At 52.4% G+C, this 23,038-nt stretch overlaps 2 protein-coding genes across 5 annotated transcripts; both read left to right on the forward strand.

Moving 5' to 3' along the window:
• Positions 1-2,745: 2,745 nt before the first annotated feature.
• ASB16 (ankyrin repeat and SOCS box containing 16) lies at positions 2,746-10,604 on the forward strand. The gene is made up of 5 exons (XM_011289257.4): positions 2,746-3,626; positions 5,403-5,670; positions 7,915-8,407; positions 8,790-8,903; positions 9,370-10,604. Exons 1-5 carry the CDS (start codon positions 3,326-3,328, stop codon positions 9,553-9,555), a joined length of 1,362 nt encoding a protein of 453 aa, XP_011287559.3. The 5' UTR covers positions 2,746-3,325; the 3' UTR covers positions 9,556-10,604.
• Positions 10,605-18,747: 8,143 nt separating this feature from the next.
• Positions 18,748-22,994, forward strand: TMUB2 (transmembrane and ubiquitin like domain containing 2). 4 transcript variants are annotated; one of them, XM_006940418.5, is made up of 4 exons: positions 18,748-18,895; positions 19,449-19,573; positions 20,883-21,449; positions 21,707-22,994. In XM_006940418.5, exons 2-4 carry the CDS (start codon positions 19,539-19,541, stop codon positions 22,071-22,073), a joined length of 969 nt encoding a protein of 322 aa, XP_006940480.2. In that variant the 5' UTR covers positions 18,748-18,895; positions 19,449-19,538; the 3' UTR covers positions 22,074-22,994. The 4 variants fall into 4 exon arrangements, with proteins under 4 accessions (XP_006940480.2, XP_044901295.1, XP_019673533.2 ...); XM_045045360.1 differs by lacking the exon at positions 18,748-18,895 and adding an exon at positions 18,931-18,949; XM_019817974.3 differs by lacking the exon at positions 18,748-18,895 and adding an exon at positions 19,705-20,061 and having other exon boundaries at positions 18,987-19,573.
• The last annotated feature ends 44 nt before the right edge of the window (positions 22,995-23,038 follow it).

Raw genomic sequence — 23,038 nt, forward strand, 5'->3', positions numbered from 1 at the left:
GATTATACCAAGTTGCCAACCTTGTTTTCCTCTCTGGAATGAAGGGAAGAAAGGAATTGTCCCCCAGCTCGTGGTTGAGGGGGTGTGGGTTAAAGACCCTAGTCTGACTGCCAGCCTCCCCTGCGTCGGCCTCAGCCTTCCCTAAGCTGCTGTGCGTCTGAGGCCTCCAGTGGGTCTGGTGCCGCTCTGGGGGAAGGCGCTAATCTCTTTCTTCCCGAAGAAAGGCTGATCCCCTGGATCCTTGTCTCAAGGCTGAAGTGAGCGAGTGCTTTAAGAACGCCATGTTCAGCTGGCTTCTGGTTGCTGTGGGGCCCTGTTCTAAAAGGCTTTTGTGTTCCAAGCCCAGGAGCAAGAAGGGGCTAATTTGCTAGCAACCTTCCTACCTGAACAGATCCTGCACTTCTCCCTCTTCTAGCCACTGCGAATTCCCCAGCCCTGCTGACGCAGCTCAGATCTGGGACACAGCCCACCTGTGCTGGGGGGTCGTCCGGTACCTAAACCGCTCCGTGCCCCTTGGCCTGCAATACCACTCCCCACTCAGTCCCCTTGAGCCCCGCTCTCTACCGCTCACAGTCCTGACCGGCATCCTGGAACCTTGTGTCCTTCCTTACCCTACAGGCTCAGCTCCCAGAGGGCAGGGTGGGCATCCAGTCACCTGGCACTGTTCCCGCCACTAGAACTGGGTTCCCTGGGGGTTTGTGTGGGGGTTGGAGTAAAAGCCTCCATTTTCTGCCCTCAGGAAGCTAAGGCTAAAGACAGGAGACAACACACGGTATCTCTGAGGACTGGGTTGTAGTCAGAGCACCTTCCGGCCTGCGTGACAGACAAGAAGGCTGCAGAGGGGCTGAGGAGGTCAACACAGCCCTTCACCCTACACGTCATGACCACTGTGTGCCTCAGAAGGACGGGGACACCCACCCCACCTTGGCCCCTCTTGGCCCCACCCGGCCCATCGGCTCCTAACCCTGGGAACCCAGCTGTGGGTGCTGAGCTAGGCCGTTGGCGGGGCAATTAAAACACCAAATGGGTTCCAACAGGGTTAATCACAGCCGCATTTATAGAGGCGCCTTTCTCTGAGGATCTCCAAAGACCTCGCTGCACATGATGTCATTCCTCCTCTGGGATCCCCCACCCTGGAATACCACCAAGAAGCTGGGGCCAGAGTGGGTGAACAGCAGGGTAAGGGCAGTGCCGGAAACAGCCCAGGCTGCTGCCACCCACTTGGGCAGGCAGATGAGTGTTCGGGCTGGCAGAGAACAAGGGCCCTCAGTCAATGCACTACACATAAGGGGCCAGCCTGCTGCCAGCCAAGCGCTTCTAAACACCACATCCAGACCTATTGTGTGCCAGGCCCTTGCTGGGCCGCAGAGACCCAGCTGAATAAATCCTGGCCCAGCATGGCCGACTTCTGTCCACGGGACACTGGGCTAGGTCCTTCACAAAGTCCGTGTGAAGTCCTCCTGGAGCGCGGGGCAGGGGAGTGGCAGGGAAGGGTGAGGAGCCTCAATGAGGATGCTTCAGGCCAGAGGAACCGGGCTTCACTTTGGAGAGGGCAGCTGTTGGAAGCCAGCAGACACCGTCAAGCTAGGAAATGAACCATTTTAGATCCCTCCACTTGGGTGGCAGAGCAGAGGGATTGTGGCCAGAGAAAGGAACAGCAGGAGGCTGGGCCCGTCTGAGTTAAGGGCACTGAGATGGTGACTGACAGTGCGAGAAGCAGCACTGGGACTTTGTGTGAGGGATCAGGGGGAGGAAGTAGTCGGAGGTAAGGGAGCAGGGGCTGCTGCGGTGCCAGGGAGGGGAGGAGGCGCTGCGGGCCGAGGGGCCAGGAGAGCCCGCAGCGCTGGCGCAGATGGACCGGGCCGCCGTGGGGCTCGGCTGGCCCTGAGGGGCCGACGGGCCTCCTGCCAGCACACTGGGAAAGGTCGGGGATTGGGACAGCCGAGGCTGGGGCATCCCTTGTACCCTCCCCTTCCCCCCCCCCCTTGGCCGCAGCACCAGCCAGTGCTATTTCACGGCCTCGTTCCTCCCCCTAGAGGCTCCTGGAAGGACAGCTGCTTTCTCTTGGTGAATGAGTTTGTGGTTTGTAGGTGTCTTTGGTCCTAGTCCCCAGTTGCCAGGTGGACCCCTTGCCTGGCAGGCAGGTGAGCCCTTTTAAGTGCCGGGGGATGAGGGGGGGGGGACACAAAATTCATTGCGGGCAGTTTCTAGAGATCATGCTGGCCTGCTAGGAGGGTGGGGAAAGGCTCTCACCACTGTCCGCCCTCATGTGGCCACAGCAGCTGGAGCCAAAGTGCACCATCTATGCAGTCTGGCCACCTGGGGTCCTAGTCCTGGCTCCGCTCCAAGCGGTGACCTTGGAGCCAGTAATTTCCCTTGTTAATTTCCCCTTAAGTTCCTCATCGTTAAAACCGACATAAAACTACCCACCTCAGAGGTGTTCAAGTGTGATCAGTGGCTTGATTGTATAATTTATTGTCAAAACCAAGCTTTTTACCTCCGTGAGCCAGGAAGTATGGCCCTTGGAGTGAAGATGGGTGTAAAAGTTGGGGTGCCTGGGTGGCTCAGTTGGCTAAACATCCATCTCTTCATTTCGGTTCAGGTCATGACTTCATGGTTCGTGGGCTCGAGCTCTGAATCAGGCTCTGCGCTGACAGCGAGGCACCTGCTTGAGATTCTCTCTCTCTCCCTCTCTCTCTCTCTGCTCCTCCCTGCTTGCACATTCTCTCTCAAAATAAATAAGTAAACATCAAAAAAAAAAAAAAAAAGAAGATGAACGTAAAGGTAATGTAATTACTTGCAAAGCCCTGTGCATATGTGTGCAGAGTTATCCCTACCACGGCAGACGCTGGAAGACCTGGCTGCATCCTGTCTCCACCTGCCCGTATCTCCTGGGCTGGGCTCTGCCCTCCAGCCAACATCTGAGAGGCGGGGGCACTCAGGCTCTTCCTCCCTGTCCAGCCCGTCTCCCAGATTGACTGTTTCACTCCCCTCGGCCCTTGCCAACCCAAGATGCTCTCTCCAGAGAAGTAGGGGATGCTGACCATGAAGTTCCGTCCCGGATGGCCTCAGCTGAGGGCCACTGCCCCATTGGGAGGCTGTCAGCCGGGGCAGGGGTTGGCCCAACACCTTCTCTGCACCAGGATCACGACTCTGGGCAAGCGGTGTTTACTAAACCAGCGAAGGACCTATTTATAGCCTCAGCTGCTCTTCTTGCTGGGTCACGAGTGAGGGGCAGGGTGGCTGCTCAGAGCGAGGGAGGCAGTCGGCCGAGGGAACCGGGCTGTGCCCAGCTGCCACTGCCCAGACCCCTGGGCCCCTCCGCATGGCAGAGGAGACCTTCCCCTTCACCTCCTCCGCGCTGCGCGCGCTCCGCCTGCAGCGGGAGTGGCTGGAGTGGGAGGACCGGCGGCGGGCTGCGGCCCAGCAGTGCCGAAGCCAAAGGTGCCCCCCCAGCACCCGGGCCCGACTCACCAGGCCACGCCGCTGCTGCCGAGACCCGGCCGTGCACAATGCTCTGTTCTCCGGTGACCTGCCACAGGTCCAAGCCCTGTTCCAAGATGAAGACGCTGCCAACATGATTGTGGAGACTGTGAGCAACCAGCTGGCCTGGTCAGCTGAACAGGGTAGGGAGCACCCAGTGGGGCAGAAGATGAGGGAGGGTAAGGGGGTGGGGGTGGGGGTGGGGAAGAGGACAGCCTTGGCCCCGCCGCCTCCCTCCCGACCACAGCCTTGACCATTCCTTCCTACAGCCCATTCTAGCTCCCTCCTAAGCAGAGATGAAGCGTAGTTAGCGGTTTGTATGTCTTTTCAGAGTTAAAGTTATATTAACATATCAATTACATGGGAACAGTTATTCTAATGCATTTTTTTCTCTGAATACATACATATATATGTGTGTGTGTGTGTACACACACACACACACACACATATTTAAGGGTTTTTTTTAAGTTTTTTTATTTTGAGAGAGAGAGAGAGTCATGTAAACACGATCGCAAGCAGGGGAGGGGCAGAGAGAGAGGAAAGGAGAGAATCCCAAGCAGGTGACGCAGGGTTCAATCTCACAAATGTGGGATCATGACCTGAGCCGAAAGCAGGAGTTGGACGCTTAACTGACTGAGCCACCCGGGCACGCCTAAGATTTTATTTTTAAGGATTTCTGCTCAGGTCATGATCTCATGGTTTGTGAGTTTGAGCCCTGTGTCTGGCTTTGTGCTGAGCCTGCTTGGGATTCTCCATCTCCCCCTCTCTCTGCCCCCCCATCCCTGTGCATGCGCGCACATGCACCCACTCACTCTCTCTCTCTCTCTAAAATGAATAAACGCTTTAAGATTTTTTAAATAAAATAAGTAAGATTTTATTTTTAAGTGATCTGTACACCCTATGTGGGGCTCAAACTTACAACCCCAAGATCAAGAGTCACGCACTTCACTAACTGAGCCAGCCAGGCGCCTCCACATAATATTTTAAATAGATGCATAAATTATATTGTATGAGTGTGCCATGATTTATATAACCAGCCCCCAAATAGACTGGGTAGATAGGGTTCCTTTTTTAGAAAATTATTTTAAATAGCAATATGATGAACATCTTTGTGTACTTGCCAGAGAGTTTCCTTAGGTGCTATTCTGACCCGTGGGTTTGTCCGTGTAAACCAAATACCTCAACTGAGATCGCCCTGCTCTTAAGACCGACAGAGATTGCCTCAAATCCCACACATGGATCTGGGGGCTCAAAATCCTCGGAGAGCTTATGTTCTCACAGTCACTGCCAGCGTCAGACTCCTGCTTGGCCTTAACTGTTAGAGATGTGACCCGACCCAGGGTATCCTGGTCTCATCCTGCAGCATATCCATCCCCAAATGGAACTCGGCCTTAATTTCAATCCTAATAAAAAACAAAGCATGCTTTACCCCAAATTTGGCAAACCCAGGAATCTCCTTCACCGTAATGCAAACAACTTACAGTTGGATATTAGGCATCTGCGTCCTAAGCCCTTGGGGGTGCCTGGTTGGCTCAGTCGGTTGAGCATGTCTGACTCTTGATTTCAGCTCAGGTCATGATCTCACCTAGGATCAAGCCTCGAGTCAGGTTCCACACTGAGCATAGAGCCTGCTTGGGATTCTCTCTGTCTCTGTCTCTCTCTCTCTTTCTCTCTGCCCCCTTCCCCCACTCTCGTGTGTGTGCTCTCTCTTTCTCTCAAATAAAAATTTAAAAATTTAAGTAAAATAAAATAAAAGGCTGTCCCAATTTATATTGAGTGAGCCCCTCTCCGTAGGTACAGTCCTGCACAGCGTTCATGCTCAGCCAAGGGTGCAGAGGGAAGGCCAGGGTCAATTGCATGCCACAACCTGCCCTGCGGATATCACATACCCCGCCCCCAACACTGCCTCCTCTCCCCAGGGTTCTGGGTGCTGACGCCTAAGACGAAGCAGACGGCACCCCTCACCATCGCTGCTGCCCGAGGCTACACTGACTGTGCCCGCCACCTGATCCGGCAGGGAGCTGAGCTGGACGCCCGGGTCGGAGGCCGGGCAGCCTTGCATGAGGCCTGTGCCCGGGCCCAGTCTGACTGTGTGCAGCTGCTGCTGACCTTTGGTGCCAAGGCCAACGTGTTGTCCGAGGAGGGCACGACCCCCTTGCACCTCTGCACAGCCCCTGAGTCCTTGCAGTAGGTGCCCAGGGGAGGGGTGTGTGTGTGTGTGTATGTGTGTGTGTGTGTGTGTGTGTGTGTCCAGCTCACATGGCCGGAAGAAGGGGAAACACCTCACATACACATGTCCTCACAACAACCTGGGAGACAGGTGTCATCCTATGGGTGAGAAAACTGAGGCTCAAAAAGTTTTAGTAACTTGTCCGTCATGTGAGCTAAGCCCAGGGGGCAGAAGCCTTGTTGCTTTTTTGGAAAACCTATCCCAACCACAGTCTCTTAGCCTCTATGCATCCTCTGTAGCCAAATTCCTACCTGTTTTAAGGCAGGCATCAAGAAAGATGTAGCCCAGTGTTTCCCAACCTTAGTACAAGCCCCGGCCACACACACACCTCCTCCTCCCAAATTTTAAGATCGACAAGTTTTTCCAGGGGTCGAGGGTTGTGCCGAATGGGTGAAGGGGAGGGGGAGATACAGGTCTCCAGTTACGGAATGGATAAGGCAGGGGAATAAAAGGCACAGCATAAGGAACATTGTTAGAGCGATGTAACAGGACAGACGGTAGCTACACTTGTGAACATAGAATAATGTATAAACTTGTCAAATCACTAGGTTGTACACTTGAAATTAATGTAACATTGTGTGTCAACTATACTAAAAAAAAAAAACAACTTAAAAAAAAAAGATTAACAGGGTTTTGGCCCCCCCTACATGATGGTATTCGTACATTTCCAAATCAGGTCCCCAGCCAGGGCTGGCAGTGGTAGGGAGTCAAGGGCTTCTGGGAGACACTCCACAGCCCACATGCTGGGGACCTCTCCCCAGCTGGATCTAGATCAGCGATGGACCCAAGTGATTCTAAGTTTCCATCCCTTTCTTGAATTCTTACGAGCACACGGTGCACTTTCCAACCGACTTTATCCTTTTAAGTGAAACTTACCGAAACCCTCCTGAGTGAGCTCTCCAGTGTTATTTATTTATTTTTCATTAAAATTTTTTTTAATCTTTATTCGTTTTTTTTTTTTTTTTTGAGAGACAGAGCGCGAGCGCGGGAGGGGCAGAGAGAGAGGGAGACCCAGAATCCAAAGCAGGCTCCAGGCTCCGAGCTGTCAGCACAGAGCCCGACGTGGGGCTCCAACGCCCCAACCACGAGATCATGACACTTAAGTGTTATTTAAGTGTAGTATTTAGAGACAAAAATTAGCCCATGATTAGAACTGACCGAGGAAATAAAGTTTACGGATGACTGGGCTGCTACTCCATTCTTGGCCACGGAGCATGGAGCCTCCTGCATCTGTGAACTGAGGAGGGGGAAGGGGGGGGCTGGAATACTGGCCATTTGGGGGAGGGACACTGACACCCGGTCATCAGGGTTTGGCTGGGGATGCCGGACCTGCTCCTGGGCTTCCGGTGGCTCCCATTCTGGCTTTTTAATTATAAATTACTGTTAGTTTAATTGCATCATTAATGGAGTTTGTTTCGTGTTTGTTTTACCCCGTGGTGGTTAATGATGTATGTTTGCCTCAACAGTGTTCTGGCCTATAATTTTTCCAGGGACTGGAAGACCGTGAAACACGTGCTCCCTAAAATCTGGGTTTTGTTGTTTTCTCTAGGGGAAAGGAGAGCGGGTGGGTCTTCAGGTGCCTTCCTCTGCTTGAGTGGATATCACTGGTCCAGAAGGGTGGTCTTCCAGGTTGGAGGCATGAAGAAAATATTAGGACTTCTATTTCTTTTTCTTTCCGTCTCATACTCTAATTTTCTATGCGTAACATTCATCAAGGACACAGTAGTGGGTTTTCAAAACATTTTGTGCTATCAAAACGTTAGGAGACCACTGGCAAGGGGATCAGAACCAGGCCCTGGGCGCGGGGCGGCGGGCGGGGTCCCAATCCGCTTGGGGAGTCAGGTTTCAGAAACAAAAATTAGCCCATGATTAGAATTTACTGAGGAAATAGATTCTGGGAGGAACTGTCTGAAGCAGTGAGTACTAATTCTGACGCTGCCTCTAACTTGCTGTGGGTCCTTGGCCGTGCCGAGCCCTTTCTTGGCTGAGGTTTTATCTGAAACCTGGAGATGTTCCTGGTGACATCGATAGGCCTTGAAGCTCTGCCGTCTGTCCTGGGGCTTCTGTGAGTCTGATGGTGCACACCACGCTCGCTTCCAGCCTCTGGGCCAGCGGGATGGGAAGCAAGGGGGAAGGGGATGACCGCAGGCCAGGCCTTGGTCCCTCAGCATTGGCCTCTGGGCCTTGCGCCTTGCCCCCAGGTGCGCCAAGCTGCTGCTGGAAGCGGGCGCGACTGTGAACTTGGCGGCACAGGACAGCGAGATGACACCACTGCACGTGGCGGCGGCTCGCGGCCTGGAGGAGCACGTGGCCCTCTACCTGGAGCACGGCGCCAACGTGCACCTGCGCACCAGCCAGGGCGAGACGGCCCTGAACGCGGCGTGCGCGGGGGCCGAGGGCCCAGGCAGCTGCCGACGTCACCAGGCGGCAGCGCGCCGGCTCCTGGCGGCCGGGGCAGATGCCCGCGCTGCCGGGCGCAAGCGCCACACGCCGCTGCACAACGCCTGTGCCAATGGCTGCGGGGGCCTGGCCGAGCTGCTGCTGCGCCACGGGGCCTGCGCTGGAGTGCCCAACGGGGCGGGCCACACGCCCATGGACTGTGCGCTGCAGGCCGTCCAGGACGCCCCCAACTGGGAGCCCGAGGTCCTCTTCTCAGCGCTGCTTGACTACGGGGCCGAGCCTGTGCGCCCTGAGGTGTGCAGGGAGGGCCTGTGCAAGGAGGCCCGGGTTGGGTGGGGAGCTCACGGCTGCAATTCCCCCCCCCCCCCGGGAAGAGGGGGACCGAGAGACTGAGAGCCCGGCTCTGTGGTCGTCTGTCCCCACCTTGGAAAGGACCACTGAGGGCTATAGGGGAGCATGTCTAAGGAGAAGAGAGCTCCCAAGGAGACTGGTTGGGGCCAACAGGTTGCAGCCCACTTGAAGGTGGGGTAAACCGAGGCATGGGAAAGAGTGGGGAGAGACTCAGACTTTAGCCTCCCAAATTTGGGTGTGAATGGGGCTTCGGCTTCGGTTGGGCTTGGGTCTGCCCTTGGCTGGGAGAGCCATGGTGACCCTAAGACCCTCTTTTGATTCCTAGATGCTGAAACACTGTGCCAACTTCCCTCGGGCCCTGGAAGTCCTGCTTAATGCCTACCCTTATGTCCCATCCTGTGATACCTGGGTGGAGGCAGTGCTCCCAGAGCTGTGGCAGGTAAGCATGTCCACCCCAGGGGCACAGCTCCTTCCTGGGCTCTGGGCGAGATGGAGAGGAAGGATGAGCCCCAGGCCTTATCCGTCCAGGGTGGGCTTCCCAGGGCCCCCCTCCTGTTCTGAGGGAGAACAACCTCAGAACAACCTCTAATCCCACACACCTCTCCTGCCTCTGTCACTCGTGCCAGCACGGGCATTTATCAGCGGGCTGTGTTGGCATCTTTGGAGTTGGGCGTGGGTGCAGTCATGGCTGAGACCCTGCCCTACAGCGCGGTCCCATCTCCCATGACCCCTGCCGAGCCTCTGGGCTCTGAATCTGAGTCTTTCAAGATGCACCAAACACCTGGGGCGGGGGGGGGGGGGGGGTGCATGTTGCAAATGCCCCCGGGGCCCCCAGCTCTAGGTCATCCTGAGAGGTCAGAGTCAAGGGTACTGGGCCATCTGATCCCGTTCCACTCCTGGCCTAGGAGCACGAAGCCTTCTACACCTCGGCCCTGTGCATGGTGAACCAGCCCAGGCGGTTGCAGCACCTGGCCCGGCTGGCTGTGCGGGCCCAGTTGGGTGGCCGCTGCCGCCAGGCCGTCGCCAGCCTCCCACTGCCCCCCGTCCTCAGGGACTACCTGATGCTGCGTGCTGAGGGGCGTATCCAGTGAGCCCCACACCAGCTCATCCCTCCGGCGGCTTCCCGAGCTGCTTGCTGACCTCCAACCCCCCCCCCCCCGGGCTTCCGCTGTCCGATGGGAAGGTCTGCACACTCCGCCTTCACCCACCTCCATCTCCTTTGCTTACGTGGATGCCCCCCCATCCACCCGGCCCCCAGGCCGGGAGGGGGGGGGATCCTTGTTGTTCCCCCCATCCCCTGCCACCCATGTACTTGTCTGGCCTCGTCAAGAGTCACAGACTCTGCCTGTACCTGCACTGCCTCTGCCCGAACTGCCTTTGTTGCTTGACGGGAAGACCTCGCTGCCTGGTCTTGAGACCCATGCCCGGCAAGGATCCCTTTGGGAATCACAACTCTGACCATGCCCTTCAGCGGCTCCTCACTACCTGCAGGCTAAAATCCAAATCCAGTAAGATTGATACATCTTCCGCCGCTGCCTCCGCCAAGCTCTCTGGTCCTCTGACCCGCCCGCCCCCCTTCTCCCTCTGAGGTTCCTGTGACCCAGCCTTAGCAAACTTAGCAGCTGGTTGCCGGATAAGAGCCACGCTGCTTCGCTTCCAGGCACCTGTATGCGCTGTTCCCTCTGCCTGGTGTACCCTTCCCGCATTTTTTTGGCCTGGTCGAAGCCGAGGACAAAATAGCGCTATCAGCCCGATAGCACGATCTCCTCAGAGCCCTCTTTGGATTGCACTTTTAAAAATAAGAGCCTGTGTCTGCATCGGCTTGGCTGAGACCGGGACCGCATTCCTGGAACAGGCATTTCAGCAAATGGTTGTTGAGGAAGGAATAAATGCGTGATGCCTGGGACCCGTTTCCGGTCATGCCCCCCGGTGCCCCCACCGGTGATGCATGGTGTCTTAAACAATGGTCACTACACTTGTGGTCTCTAAGGGCCTGTGACAGGAGGACAAGCCACCAGCTGTCCCCCTTCTCACTTCCTCCTCCGGCCCCAGAGTCTAAAGTACCATCATTCATCTTTAAGAGGAACCTTTTGAGCCAAAGCAGTTTTTATGAATGCAAATAAATGACTTGTGCCCAGAATCAAAGCGTGGATGTGTGAGGTTGAAATGTGGCTGAGATACGGGGCGCCTGGGTGGCTCAGTCGGTTGAGCGTCCGACTTCAGCTCAGGTCATGGTCTCACGGCTCAAGTGTTCAAGGGTGTGAGGGTTCGAGCCCCGCATCGGGCTCTGTGCTGGCAGCGCGGAGCCTGGAGCCTGCTGCAGATTCTGTCTCCTTCTCTCTCTGCCCCTTCCCCGCTCACGCTCTGCCTCTCAAAAGTAAACATTAAAAAATTAAAAAAAAAAAAATGGGGCTGAGGTCCCCCTCACTCCATTTCTTTCACCCCACCTTTGTGCTCTTCCGTGGTTCCCAAGTTTTCTGCACGGAGCACCTGTTACTCTTGTGATAGGAAAAAGGGTATAAGAACAAACAGAAGGCCCTTGCCAGACCCTGAGCCTGTCGTACCCACCGCAGGAGAGTCCTTTTGCTGAGGGACCTGGGCTGTCCCCTGCCATTACTACCTGGAGTCACACGGTAGAGATGGGTCAGGAGTCCTGGGGGCCGTCTCCTGCTGCTGTCACCCGGCCCACACTCCTCCGTGGAGAGTTGTATCTGAGGATCTTCCCTTCCCCCAACACGAGGACGGTTTTGTACCTTGGCATGCAGAAAAGCAACCTCTCCTTTCTGGAAGAAAGTTTTGCTTTAATTTCGCAGACCCAAAGAGAAGAGAGGGAAATCCTCTCTAGTCCTGGGCCCAAGCTGGGAGCCTCGCTCTCAGGGGAGGATGCTGAGGGGTCCACCCCTTAACAGCAGGCAGACCCCAGTGAGCTCTGCCTCTTCTGTTCTATTTACAGCCGTGACAAAATACCCACTTAGTAAAACCCCCAAAGAGACATGAGATTATGTATGTTATTTTGGGGTAGGAGAAGATCTTCCAGGGTGAAAGCATACAAGATTAATAGATTGGATACAGAAAAAAAAATTTATTTGGTTATAAAACCACCAAATCTTAAGCACAAGTAAACGACAAAATATTGGGGGGTGCCCGGGTGGCTAAATCAGTTGAGCGTCTGACTCTTGATTTCGGCTCAGGTCGTGATCTCGCAGTTCATGTGTTCGAGCCCCCACTGGTAGCGTGGAGCCTGCTTGGGAGTCTCTCTCTTCCTCTCTCTCTGCCCCTCCCCCCTCAAAATAAATAAACTTAAAAAAAAAAGACAAAATATTGGGGGGAAAATCTGCAACTAAAAGATTTCACTTCCTTCATCTGTGAGGATAGGAACAGTATCTGGGGTTTTTGTTTGTTTTTAATGTTTATTTTTGAGAGAGCGACAGAGCGGGGGAAGGGCAGAGAGAGAGAGACAGATCGTATCCAAAGCTCTGAGCTGTCAGCACAGAGCCCGATGTGGGGCCCGAACCCACAAACTTCGAGATCATGACCTGAGCCAAAGTTGGACGATTAACTGACTGAGCCCCCGGGCGCCCCAGGAACAGTATCTGGTTTATTCACCACTGGTGACTGGGTGCCTGTGCAGGGCTTTGAGGAGAGTGGACCCTCCAATATCTGTCAAATCCATGAATGGCAATGCTCAACCTCGCCAGCAATCAGGAAAATGCAAACTGAAACAATAATAAGATATTATTCGCCCACCAGGTTGAGGGAATTAATTGGTAAAGACTGATAACACACAGTGCCCAGGAAGATGGAACTTTTTGCTCATCCTGTTGGTGGGAAGGGAAATTGCCTTTTTGGTGGGCGATTTAGCAGCACCCTTAAGCACTGCTCCCCAGTTACACAAAAGGCTGGCACACATGGGAACGTTCGCCCCAGCACTGCCTGCAAGGAGGACACAACGAAGCGGGAAATAGTGAATAAGTCCATACTCTGGTGTACAACGCGGCCCTTACAAAGGGTAGTCCCTCCAGCAGGAAAGAACTGGGGAGGGCTTCCACGTGACCAGCACGAGGTATTACCTTGGAAAGATTTTCAAGGCCGTTGTTGAAGAGAAAAAAATAGGTGGGAATGAGATACGTCCAGCAAACAAACAAAACCAGACCCCACGATCGCAGATGAAGAGAGAAAGGCCCAGAGGCAGGTGCCCAAAAATTCTCCTCTGGGAGGGGAGAAGGACCGTGACAGTGGGGCATTTCACGGTCTGTATTTGAGGGGTGCCTGGGTGGCTCAGTCGGTTAAGCGTCCCACTTCCGCTCAGGTCATGATCTCGTGGTTTGTGGGTTCGGGCCCCACATCGGGCTCTGTGCTGACAGCTCAGAGCCTGGAGCCTGCTGCGGATTCTGTGTCTCCCTCTCTCTCTGACCCTTCCCCGCTCATGCTCTCTCTCTGTCTCAAAAATAAACATTAAACAACAACAACAACAACACACATTTATTATTTTACGGTTCCTATGGGTTAGAAGTCCAGACATGGACTTCTATTCATTCTCTCTATTCTATTCTCTTCTGTTCTCTCTTTCTCTCTCTCAAAAATAAACATTAAAAAAGAAAGAAAAAATATATGGTCCATATTTTAAATTTTTTTAAAAAATTTCAATCCCACCATGTGTTTGTTGTTGTTGTTGAAGTAGGCTCCACGCCTAGTGTGGGGCTTGAACTCACAACCCTGAGGTCAAGAGTCTCATGCTGACTGAGCCAGCCAGGCACCCTGCCACTATGTGGGGTTTTTTTTTAAGTTTTTTTTTTTCATATTTGAATTTTTTAGAAACAGGTACCCATGGATTCTTGGGAAATTAAAAGTTTTTTAAGGGAAGAAAACACAAAAGGCCTAAACAATCAATTTACAAAGTGATTGAAGAAATACGAAAAATGGAAAACTCTCTAGTAAGCCAATGAAGGAAATCAAAGGAACAGACACGCCTCTCTCTATCACATTGGCAAACACGGATGAATGACACAGAGTGCTTGGGGAAGGAGCAGTTTTAGTAAAACAGACTTACTGTACACATTCCAATCCAGGTGCCCCCGGAAAGCCCCTTTCAAAACACTCTTAACTGTTTCTTGTCCTTTTCTCTCCACATTCATAAAATGCATCCTTTGCTAGACTCAACCTCCCCGGTTTCTTTTTTTCTCTTTAAAAAAATTTTTTTTTAATGTTTATTTATTTTTGAGACAGAGAGAGACAGAACATGAACGGGGGAGGGTCAGAGCGAGAGAGGGAGACACAGAATCTGCAACAGGCTCCAGGCTCTGAGCTGTCGGCACAGAGCCCGACGCGGGGCTTGAACTCACGAACCGCAAGATCATGACCTGAGCCGAAGTCGGATGCTTAACCGACTGAGCCACCCAGGCGCCCCTCTTTTTTCTCTTTAAAAAAATGTTTAGGGGCACCTAGGTGGCTCGGTGGGTTAAGCGTCTGACTTCAGCTCAGGTCATGATCTCGTTGTTTGAGAGTTCGAGCCCCGCATCGGGCTCTACTGTCAGCGCAGAGCCTGCTTCAGATCTTCTGTTCCCTTCTCTCTCTGCCCCTCCCCTACTTGTTCTCTCCCCTTCCCTCTCAAAAATAAATAAACATAAAAAATGTCTACTTCTGGGGGCGCCTAGGTGGCTCAGTCGGTTAAGCATCCGTGTTGGGCTCTCAGGGCTCTGCACAAGGAGCACAGAGCCTACTCGAGATTCTCTTTCCCTCTTTCTCTGCCCCTCCCCTGCTTGCTCTCTCTCTCTCTCTCTCTCAAATATAAATAAACTTTAAAAAATGTTTTTGTATTCTTGAAGTGTGGTTGACATACAACGTTACATTAGTTTCGCGTATACAACATAGTGATTCTACAATTCTATACATTATGCCCAACCTCCACTTTTATCAACCCTTCATCCCAGCAGCTGAGCATTCCAGGTCTACCTCACCCCTAGCCAATCCTTCTTCCTCTTCTGTTCCATCCATTTTCTTCCCTGCCACGGCCGTCTTAGGACTTCACCTTTGGCCAGCAGAGAAGAGAACTCTCTCAAATTCCCCATCTCTTCCCTCCAGCTTCTCCGAATCCAACCATCATTCATTGAATATATCTTGACCAAGTAACTCCTGTAGGCAGGCATCGGAATCGATTGGGGGGATAGTGGAGTAAAAAATAAATAAATAAATAAATAAATAAATAAATAAGACATGAAAACCACAGCTCCTCCCTTTAAGGAATTTGGTAAAACAAAAAAATTAAAAACGACAATACAGTATGATAAGTGTCCTGGCAGAAGTCGGTCCATGCAGCTTACGAAACACGAGAGTGTTTGTGCCTAGTCCCCAGATGGATTAGTCAGATAGCTGGGGCAGTCAAAAAGCCGGATTTCCAGCCTCCTCTGCAGGGCAGCCCTGGCCACTGGCTCCGCCCTCCTGGGCTTCAGAGGTCACTGCTCAGTCAAGTATTCCCTTCTCAGATGGCCTTGATTTTCACTTCCCCCTTTCCCTCTGCTCTTTCCTCCTTGTAGGATCTTGTATCAGGATTCTCAGCACCTTCCCCCATTAATCCCCGTTCTCTCTAGCCTCCACCCTGTTTTGGGGGAAGGAAACAATAGTGGGTGCCACTCACGCTGCTATAGGAATGTAAATGGGTACAACCTGCTAGAGGGCATGTATCAAAAACCTTGATAATGTGTACATCCTTCGATCCAGCAATTCCATTTTTAGGAATTTATCCTAGGGAAAAAATCATGGATGTGTACAAAAATCTGTCATCAAAGACACACAAAAATTTTTATTGAGACTCGGTTAAGCGTCCAACTTTGGCCCAGGTCATGATCTCACGGCTTGTGGATTCAAGCCCTGCGTTGGTCTCTGTGCTGACAGCTCGGAGCCTGGAGCCTGCTTCGGATTCTCTGTCTCTGTCTCTGTCTCTGTCTCTCTCTGCCCTCCCCCGCTCATGCTCTCTCTCTCTCAAAAACAAATAAACATTAAAAAAGATTACGGTGCAACATGGAAGATAATACTGTTGAACAGCTATTTAAAGCTATGCTATGATGCTATAAAAATATTCAGTGACATAGGAGACACTTCATGGTATACAATTAATGAAAAAAGGAAGGGACCAAATACTGACAATAAGATCACACTGACAGAGAGAGAGAGAAAGAGAGAGACAGCTCGAGCACAGGCACTGGATGACTTTAGCTACAGCACAAATGGCCTCATGTGGACAATTATTTATTCTCTGTGAGCCTCAGTTCCCAAACCTATAAAATGTGGATAATAAGAGCTACTTGATTGGGCTCCATAAGATAATGTATATGAAGTACTTAGCACAGTACCTGGCACATAATAAACTCTCAAAAGCGCTAATAGTGGTTCAGCTCATTGGCTTATTCGTTCCCTCAAGTATTTATTGAGAGCCCTTGAACTTGCTACTCTCTCTGTTTGGAACTTTGCTTGATAAATCTCTATTCACTCTTCAAAACTCCGTGTAGCTATATTATGATGCCCTGCCCCCTCCAGCATTCTTCAAAATAAAAACACTAAATTTTAACCCCCCCAAAATACACATATGCAGACATTAAAACAATACCTTACCTTTCAGGGGCACCTGGGTGGCTCAGCTGGTTAAGTGACCGACTTCTGCTCAGGTCATGATCTCACGGTTCATGCGTTCGAGCCCTGTGACAGGCTCTGGGATGACCGCTCAGAAACTGGAGACTGCTTATGATCCTGTGTCTCCCTCTCTCTCTTTTTGCCCCTCCCCCACTTGTGCTCTCCCTCTCTTTCAAAAATAAATAAACATTAAAAAAAAAAAAAATCCCTTGCTGGGGCCCTGGGTGGCTCTGTTGGTTAAGCGTCTGACTTCGGCTTAGGTCATGATCTAGCGGTTTGTGGGTTCGAGCCCCGCGTCGGGCTCTGTGCTGACAGCTCGGAGCCTGGAGCCTGCTTCGGATTCTGTGTCTCCTTGTCTCTCTGCCCCTCCCCAACTTGTGCTCTGTCTCTCTATGTCTCTCAAAAAATAAATAAACGTAAAAAAAAATTTTTTTTTAAATACGTTGCATTTCACAAACGTACTGTTGATCAAAAGAAGCCAGACCAAAGAATTGAAAGCAGGGACTCAAATAGATAACTCGTACATCAATGTGCGTAGCAGCACTATTCACAACAGCCACAAGGTGGAAACAACACAAATGTCCATTAACAGATTAACGGATGAAGAAAATGTGCTATATACATACGATGAAATATTCAGCCTGAAAAAGGAATGACATTTTGGTAGAGTCTACAACATGGATGAGCCCTGAAAACATGGTTAAGTGAAATAAGCCAGATACAAAAAAGACAAATATTGTACGATTCCACTTATATGAGATACCTGGAATAAGAAAATTCATAGAAAGTATAATAGAGGTGGGAAGGAGGCATGGGTATAGGAAATGGATAGTGGTGATGTGTGCATGACATTAGGAATGTCCTTAATGCCACTGACTTAGCCACTTAAAATGGTTAAAGTGGGGGCGCCTGGCTGGCTCAGGTGGTAAAGCATGTGACTCTTGATCTTGATCGCGGTCATGAGTTTGAGCCTCAGGTTGGGTGTAGAGATTACTTACATAAACAAAATAGCGGCACCTAGATGGCTCAGTCAGTTGAGCATCCGACTCTTGGTTGCAGCTCAGGTCATGATCCCAGGGTTGTGGGATTGAGCCCCACATCAGGCTCCATGCTGAGTGTGGAGCCTGCTTAAGATTCTCTCTCCTTCTGCCCCTCTCCCTCACTTGCGCATGCTCTCTCTCTAAAACATAAATCAACCAGTAAGTAAATAAATAAATTATATGGTCAAAACGGTAAATTTATGTGTATTTCACAGTAAGAGTTGGGGGGAAAAAGCTAGATGGTTTGATTCCATTCATACAAAGTACAAAACCAGAGAAAACTAATCTATGGTGACAGAAGTCAGTGTATGGAAAAGGACATGAAGAGGGGTTATGGGGTCATTTGCTATGTTTTTTTTTTTTTCAACGTTTTTTTTTTTTTTTTTTTTTTTTTAATTTTATTTTTGGGACAGAGAGAGACAGAGCATGAACGGGGGAGGGGCAGAGAGAGAGGGAGACACAGAATTGGAAACAGGCTCCAGGCTCCGAGCCATCAGCCCAGAGCCTGACGCGGGGCTCGAACTCACGGACCGCGAGATCGTGACCTGGCTGAACATTTGCTATGTTTTTATCTGAGTGTGGGTTCCACTGGTATTTAATTGGTGAAAACCACCAGCTCTTCGCTTATAAGTTTACCCTTGTCTGCCTTTTTTATACTTCATTCAATAGTTCACCAGAAAACGACAAAAATCCTAACATGTCTTTTGGGAAAAAAAAAAATTTTTAAATAATCTCTATGTCCAATGAGGGACAAACTCACACCCCCAACTGAGCCAGCCAGGCACCCCCGAAAGAATTTTATTTTTGAGAGAGAGAGAGAGAGAGATTGAGAGGCAGAGTGTGAGCGAGGGAGGGGCAGAGAGAGAGAGAGAGGGAGACAGAATTCGAAGCAGGCTCCAGGCTCTGAGTCGTCAGCGCAGAGCCGGATGAAGGGTTCGAACTCACGGACTGCGAGATCATGACCTGAGCCGAAGTTCGACGTCCAACGGACTGAGCCACCCAGGCGCCCCATGAAAGAATTTTAATTGCAAAAATCCGGGTAAGTTCTTGGGAGATGAACCTTTTTCCCCCTGTCTTTTTCTGTGCTCCTTTATCTTGCGCCTTAAGCCTGCGCTGAATCTGTGCCTTCTTTGAAATGCTTTCTCGCCTTATTCACCAAGGTCCCACGCTACCTGGGACCACATTCTTGGAGCAGCCGGCCGGTGACTAAATTGCCTCCTGTCTGTCTCTAGACTAGCCTGAGTTGAACTTTTGGAGGTCAGTCCTCACTGATCCCGCTAACCAGGAACTCAGTGCACAGGACAGAGCAGTATTAAATCCAATCAGCCCGGGAGGCTGGGAACAAGACCGGAAGAACAGGCTGGGACTAGGGAAGCGCCGCTCACGTTCTGCCCAGCTGTGCCAGCCCGCCTCAGTTTTCCAGACGCGAAGCCACGCCCTCCCCCAAGCACCTCCCCCAATCCCATCTGGCCCCGCCCCCCACCCTTGGGCTCCTTAGGCCCCTCCCAGTGAGTGTGGCCCCGCCCCGGGAGGGCGACGATCCCGCCAACAGTGACTCCGCCCCTCCTTCCGCTGAGAAACCTGTCCCTTTTATTTAAAGAATACATTTACGTCAGCCCGCCTTACGTAGATTTACGTCATCAGTGCAAAGCGCGGAGGCGGGACTTCCTTCTCTGGTTCAAACAGCTTCCGGGAGAAGCCGGAAGAAACCGGACCCTGGACAGAATCGGGGATAGCCAGCCCCTCCCCCGGCCCCTACGGAAAGGTGAGTCCATGGGCCTTCCTGGCGAAGTCAAAACACTTGGTCTGGCCCTTTCTGGTGAGGATCTCCTTCCCTATCCAGGCACCGTACTGGTCCAATCCCCCTTTAATTTCCCATGACTCCCCGCGTACTCAAGCCCCGCCCCCAGGCCCTCAGCCCCGCCCCGAAGTTTGAGGGGTGTGGATGGTTTGTGACCCCCTCTTCCGACTCTACCCCTTACGGGCTGGGAGAACTGAGCTTGCTGGCCAGGGACCGGGCAGCCTTTCGGCTCAGGTGGGCCCACGGACTTCTCTCCGGCGCCGCGGGAATAGGACCGCCCAACGCGGAGCCTGCGCCTCAGAAAACGCAGGGTCGGGACCCCTCCTCACCGCGCCGTCAGTGTCGCTCACAGGCTGAGGAGAGAGCAGAGGCCTCTGAGGCCGGAGACCTGGGGTCCTGCCTGGCCCCTGCCCCCGAAAGTTCCCTGTGTCTGTGCCAGTCGTTTTCGCTTCTCTCCGCCGCAGTTTCCTTTTCTGTAAATCAGGGTTGGTGACATTAACCTTCTTACTACCATCAGGGGCTAGTCTGGGGAGCGAGAAGTAACTGCTACCATTTATTTATTGAACCGTTGCCATGTGCCAGACCCTGTGCTAGGTATCTTGCTTCGATGATTTCCCGTCACCGTCAAAACAACCTTATGAGGTAGGTGCTATTTTTAACCCCATTTTACTGATGAGAAGGCTGAGGCTCTGAGAAAGTTGTCCGAGGTTACAGAGCTAGTAAGAGGCAAGAGCAGGATTGTAATTAGTGTTCTGTTTTTGTTTTCACTCCAGGGCCCATGTTCTAAATAAGGATGTGGAAGCTATTCAGATGTTGACATGTCACGCACATATTCTTTGAGCAGTTTCTATGGCATCATGCTAGGCACTGGGGTACAGAGAAAAATACTTGTCATCCAGAAGTCTAGTAGGGAGAGATGGACAAGTAGATGAGTGTAATGAAATGTTACAGGTATCGTGAGAATAGTTTATTAATGATAATCATCCGATCGGATTTGCCCGGGACAGCTGTGAAAACAGCACACTCTCCAAGGGAAAGAGTAGGTCCTCTAAGGAGCAAAAGAAAGGCTTTCCTGCCTTTCTAAGGAACTACCAAGGGAGAAACTACACGGTACGAGAAGAGAGATACAGGTATGGATTGTGAGAGCTATTGTGGAATCGCTTCCAAGTCATTTCCACCTAGGTAGTGGTTTTGCAGTCGTGAGCCTACGATGACCCAGAAGGGTGGTGTTTCTGGTGTCCGTCCTCCTTCGCTCCCTAGGGCTCGCCGGAAGTGTTTCAGAGGCGGGAGACACAGTGCCTGCTGCATAATGTTTGCTGATGGGCCCTACACAGTTGTCCCTTTGGGGTGGTCTGTGACTCTGCTTCTGGTGAAAAAATGTTTTTTTGGTTCTTGACACCTGCACCTGAATAGGTGACCACGAACGAGGTAGGGTTCAAATGAGACAATCTGGCAAGAGTGGCCGCACTGTGTTTCCAGAAGGCCCTAGAATGAAATATTTCAGGCTCTTTGGTCTCTCTGAAGCCTCCTTGGAGGCTTCTCGGGGTGGGGGTGGGGGGGCATAGTTGCTGGACCAAGTGATAGAAATCCTAAAGAAACTCGGGGCTCAAAGAGGCAAATGTTTTTCCCCGCCTACCAAAAAAGCAACGACGAGTTGCAGCAGCAGCAGCAACAAAGTCCTGAGGTTTTCCTGATGATCCATGCTCTCGGGAGGTTGAAATGTGAGAGAGGGAAGGTGTGGATCCCGAAAGCTAGTGTTTCACGTTGGAGACAAAAGGGAAGTCCTTAGCTTTAGGTTGGGGGTCCGGAGGTAGGAAGATTTGTTCCCCCTTCTATGGGGAGCCGAGCTCCCATTTTCTTTCAGGGCTGGCTCAGTTAAAACGTAAACAAGCTAGGGACCTGGCTGCAACCCCACGCACCCTGCTTATGCTATCCCCCTTTGTTCCTGCAGTGTCGACCCAGTCAGCAGCCAGGCCATGGAGCTCTCTGATGTCACCCTCATTGAGGGTGTGGGTAATGAGGTGACTGTGGTGGCAGGTGTGGTGGTGCTGATTCTAGCCTTGGTCCTAGCTTGGCTCTCTACCTACGTAGCAGACAGCGGTAGCAACCAGCTCCTGGGCACCATTGTGTCAGCTGGCGACACATCCGTCCTCCACCTGGGACACGTGGACCATCTAGTAGCGGGCCAAGGCACCCCAGAGCCCACTGAACTTCCCCATCCATCAGAGGGTAATGACGAGAAGGCTGAAGAGGCTGGCGAAGGTGGGGGAGACCCCACAGGGGAGCCCGGAGCCGGGGGTGGCGTTGAGCCGAGCCTTGAGCATCTGCTTGACATCCAAGGCCTGACCAAAAGACAAGCGGGCCCAGAAAGCAGCAGTCCAGAGGCCCCCCTGAGACCTGAGGATGGCAGCTGCCTCCCCCCCAGCCCTGGCCTCATCAATGTGCGGCTCAAATTCCTCAATGACACCGAGGAGCTGGCTGTGGCCAGGCCGGAGGATACCGTGGGTGCCCTGAAGAGGTGAGTGGCCTGGAGAGCGGGAGGCTTCTCGTAGCCCGTGCCCTCAGCCCTTGGTCACCTGGGAGGAGGCTGGTGTCCACATGGGAGCAGCAGGGATGGGTCAGGTCCATCCAGCCCCCGCTAGGATTGCGTAGGATGCTTCTTAGAAACTCACCCTTTGGTTTTTTCCCCTCATTGCCCTGCTTTGTCAGTCCAGGCCTGTTTGCCTTCTCATTCCTCGCCTTCTGTGTTTCCTTCTGCCTCTTTCATCCCTACAGTAAATACTTCCCTGGACAAGAGAGCCAGATGAAACTGATCTACCAGGGCCGTCTGCTGCAGGACCCAGCCCGCACACTGCGTTCTCTGAACATTACCGACAACTGTGTGATTCACTGCCACCGCTCCCCCCCAGGGTCAGCTGTTCCAGGCCCCTCAGCATCCTTGGCCCCCTCTTCGGCCACTGAACCCCCCAGCCTTGGCGTCAGTGTGGGCAGCCTCATGGTGCCCGTGTTTGTGGTGCTGTTGGGTGTGGTCTGGTACTTCCGTATCAATTACCGCCAGTTCTTCACAGTACCTGCCACCGTCTCCCTGGTGGGGGTCACCGTCTTTTTCAGCTTCCTAGTATTTGGGATGTACGGACGATAAGGATATAGGGAGAAAATGAAAGGCATGGTCTTCCTTCTTTATGGCCTCCCCCCTTTCCTGGCCAGAGCTGGGCCCAAGGGCTTGGGAGGGAGGGGTGGAAAGGATGTGGTGGGTCCTCCTCCTTAGGACATAGGAGGCAGGTACAGGGCCTCCCCTTCACGTCCACGAGGGTACAGACGTCCCCTCTGTGCAAGCACAACTCAGGTAGAAAACGAGGACGTCATCTTCTTTCACTTTTAGGGTCCAGAAATTCAGAGCTGAGCTGGCGGTCTAGCTCAGTGGGCAGCCGGGGCTCGGAGGATTCCCTCCCAGCTGTGGCCCTAGCTCTTTCCATTGTCTTGCATGTCTGCTCCTCAGTACCCAGGGCTGCCTGCCAGGGCAGCTCAGCATGGCCCCAGCATACTTCTGTAGGGAGCCTGGAGAATTTTTCTGTTTCTTAAGGGAATATCCATCTTTTGAGACTAAAGTCACACAGCAGGAATGAAGGTTGTGTCCGCTTCCCCTGTAGGCACCTAGCCGCCTCTACCTTCTCCCTCCACCCCTGTAGCAGGAATAGGGTGTTCTCTGTGTTCTGGATAGTTTCCAGTGTTCTCCCCTTTTTCAAAGCACTTTGCTTGTATTTCTTTTTTTTTTTTTTAATAGTCCTTTATAGAGCTCAGTCAGGAAGGGGAGTGCGGCACAAAGCCAAGCCCCCAGCATTGGGAGAGGCCAAGCCACAGCTGCTGCTACCCTAGGCCTAAGGCTGTAAGCAAGAGACAGCTCTGGCCCTCAGCCAGTGTCCTACCCTGCCCAGCTCCAAGGACGAGCTCTGGGTATGGAGCCCTGGGCCCCAGGCCCTTGCCTCCGGGGCTCATGGATGGAGGGTCAGTGTCTGTGACTAAATAAAGTTCCGTTTTGTGGCTGTGGAGCCTCCTTCTGTGACATTAAGAGAATGGCTTTGCTCTGTCCCCATCAACATGGTAATG

This window comes from Felis catus, chromosome E1, assembly GCF_018350175.1.
Source record: "Felis catus isolate Fca126 chromosome E1, F.catus_Fca126_mat1.0, whole genome shotgun sequence".
NCBI classification, from domain to species: domain Eukaryota; kingdom Metazoa; phylum Chordata; class Mammalia; order Carnivora; family Felidae; genus Felis; species Felis catus.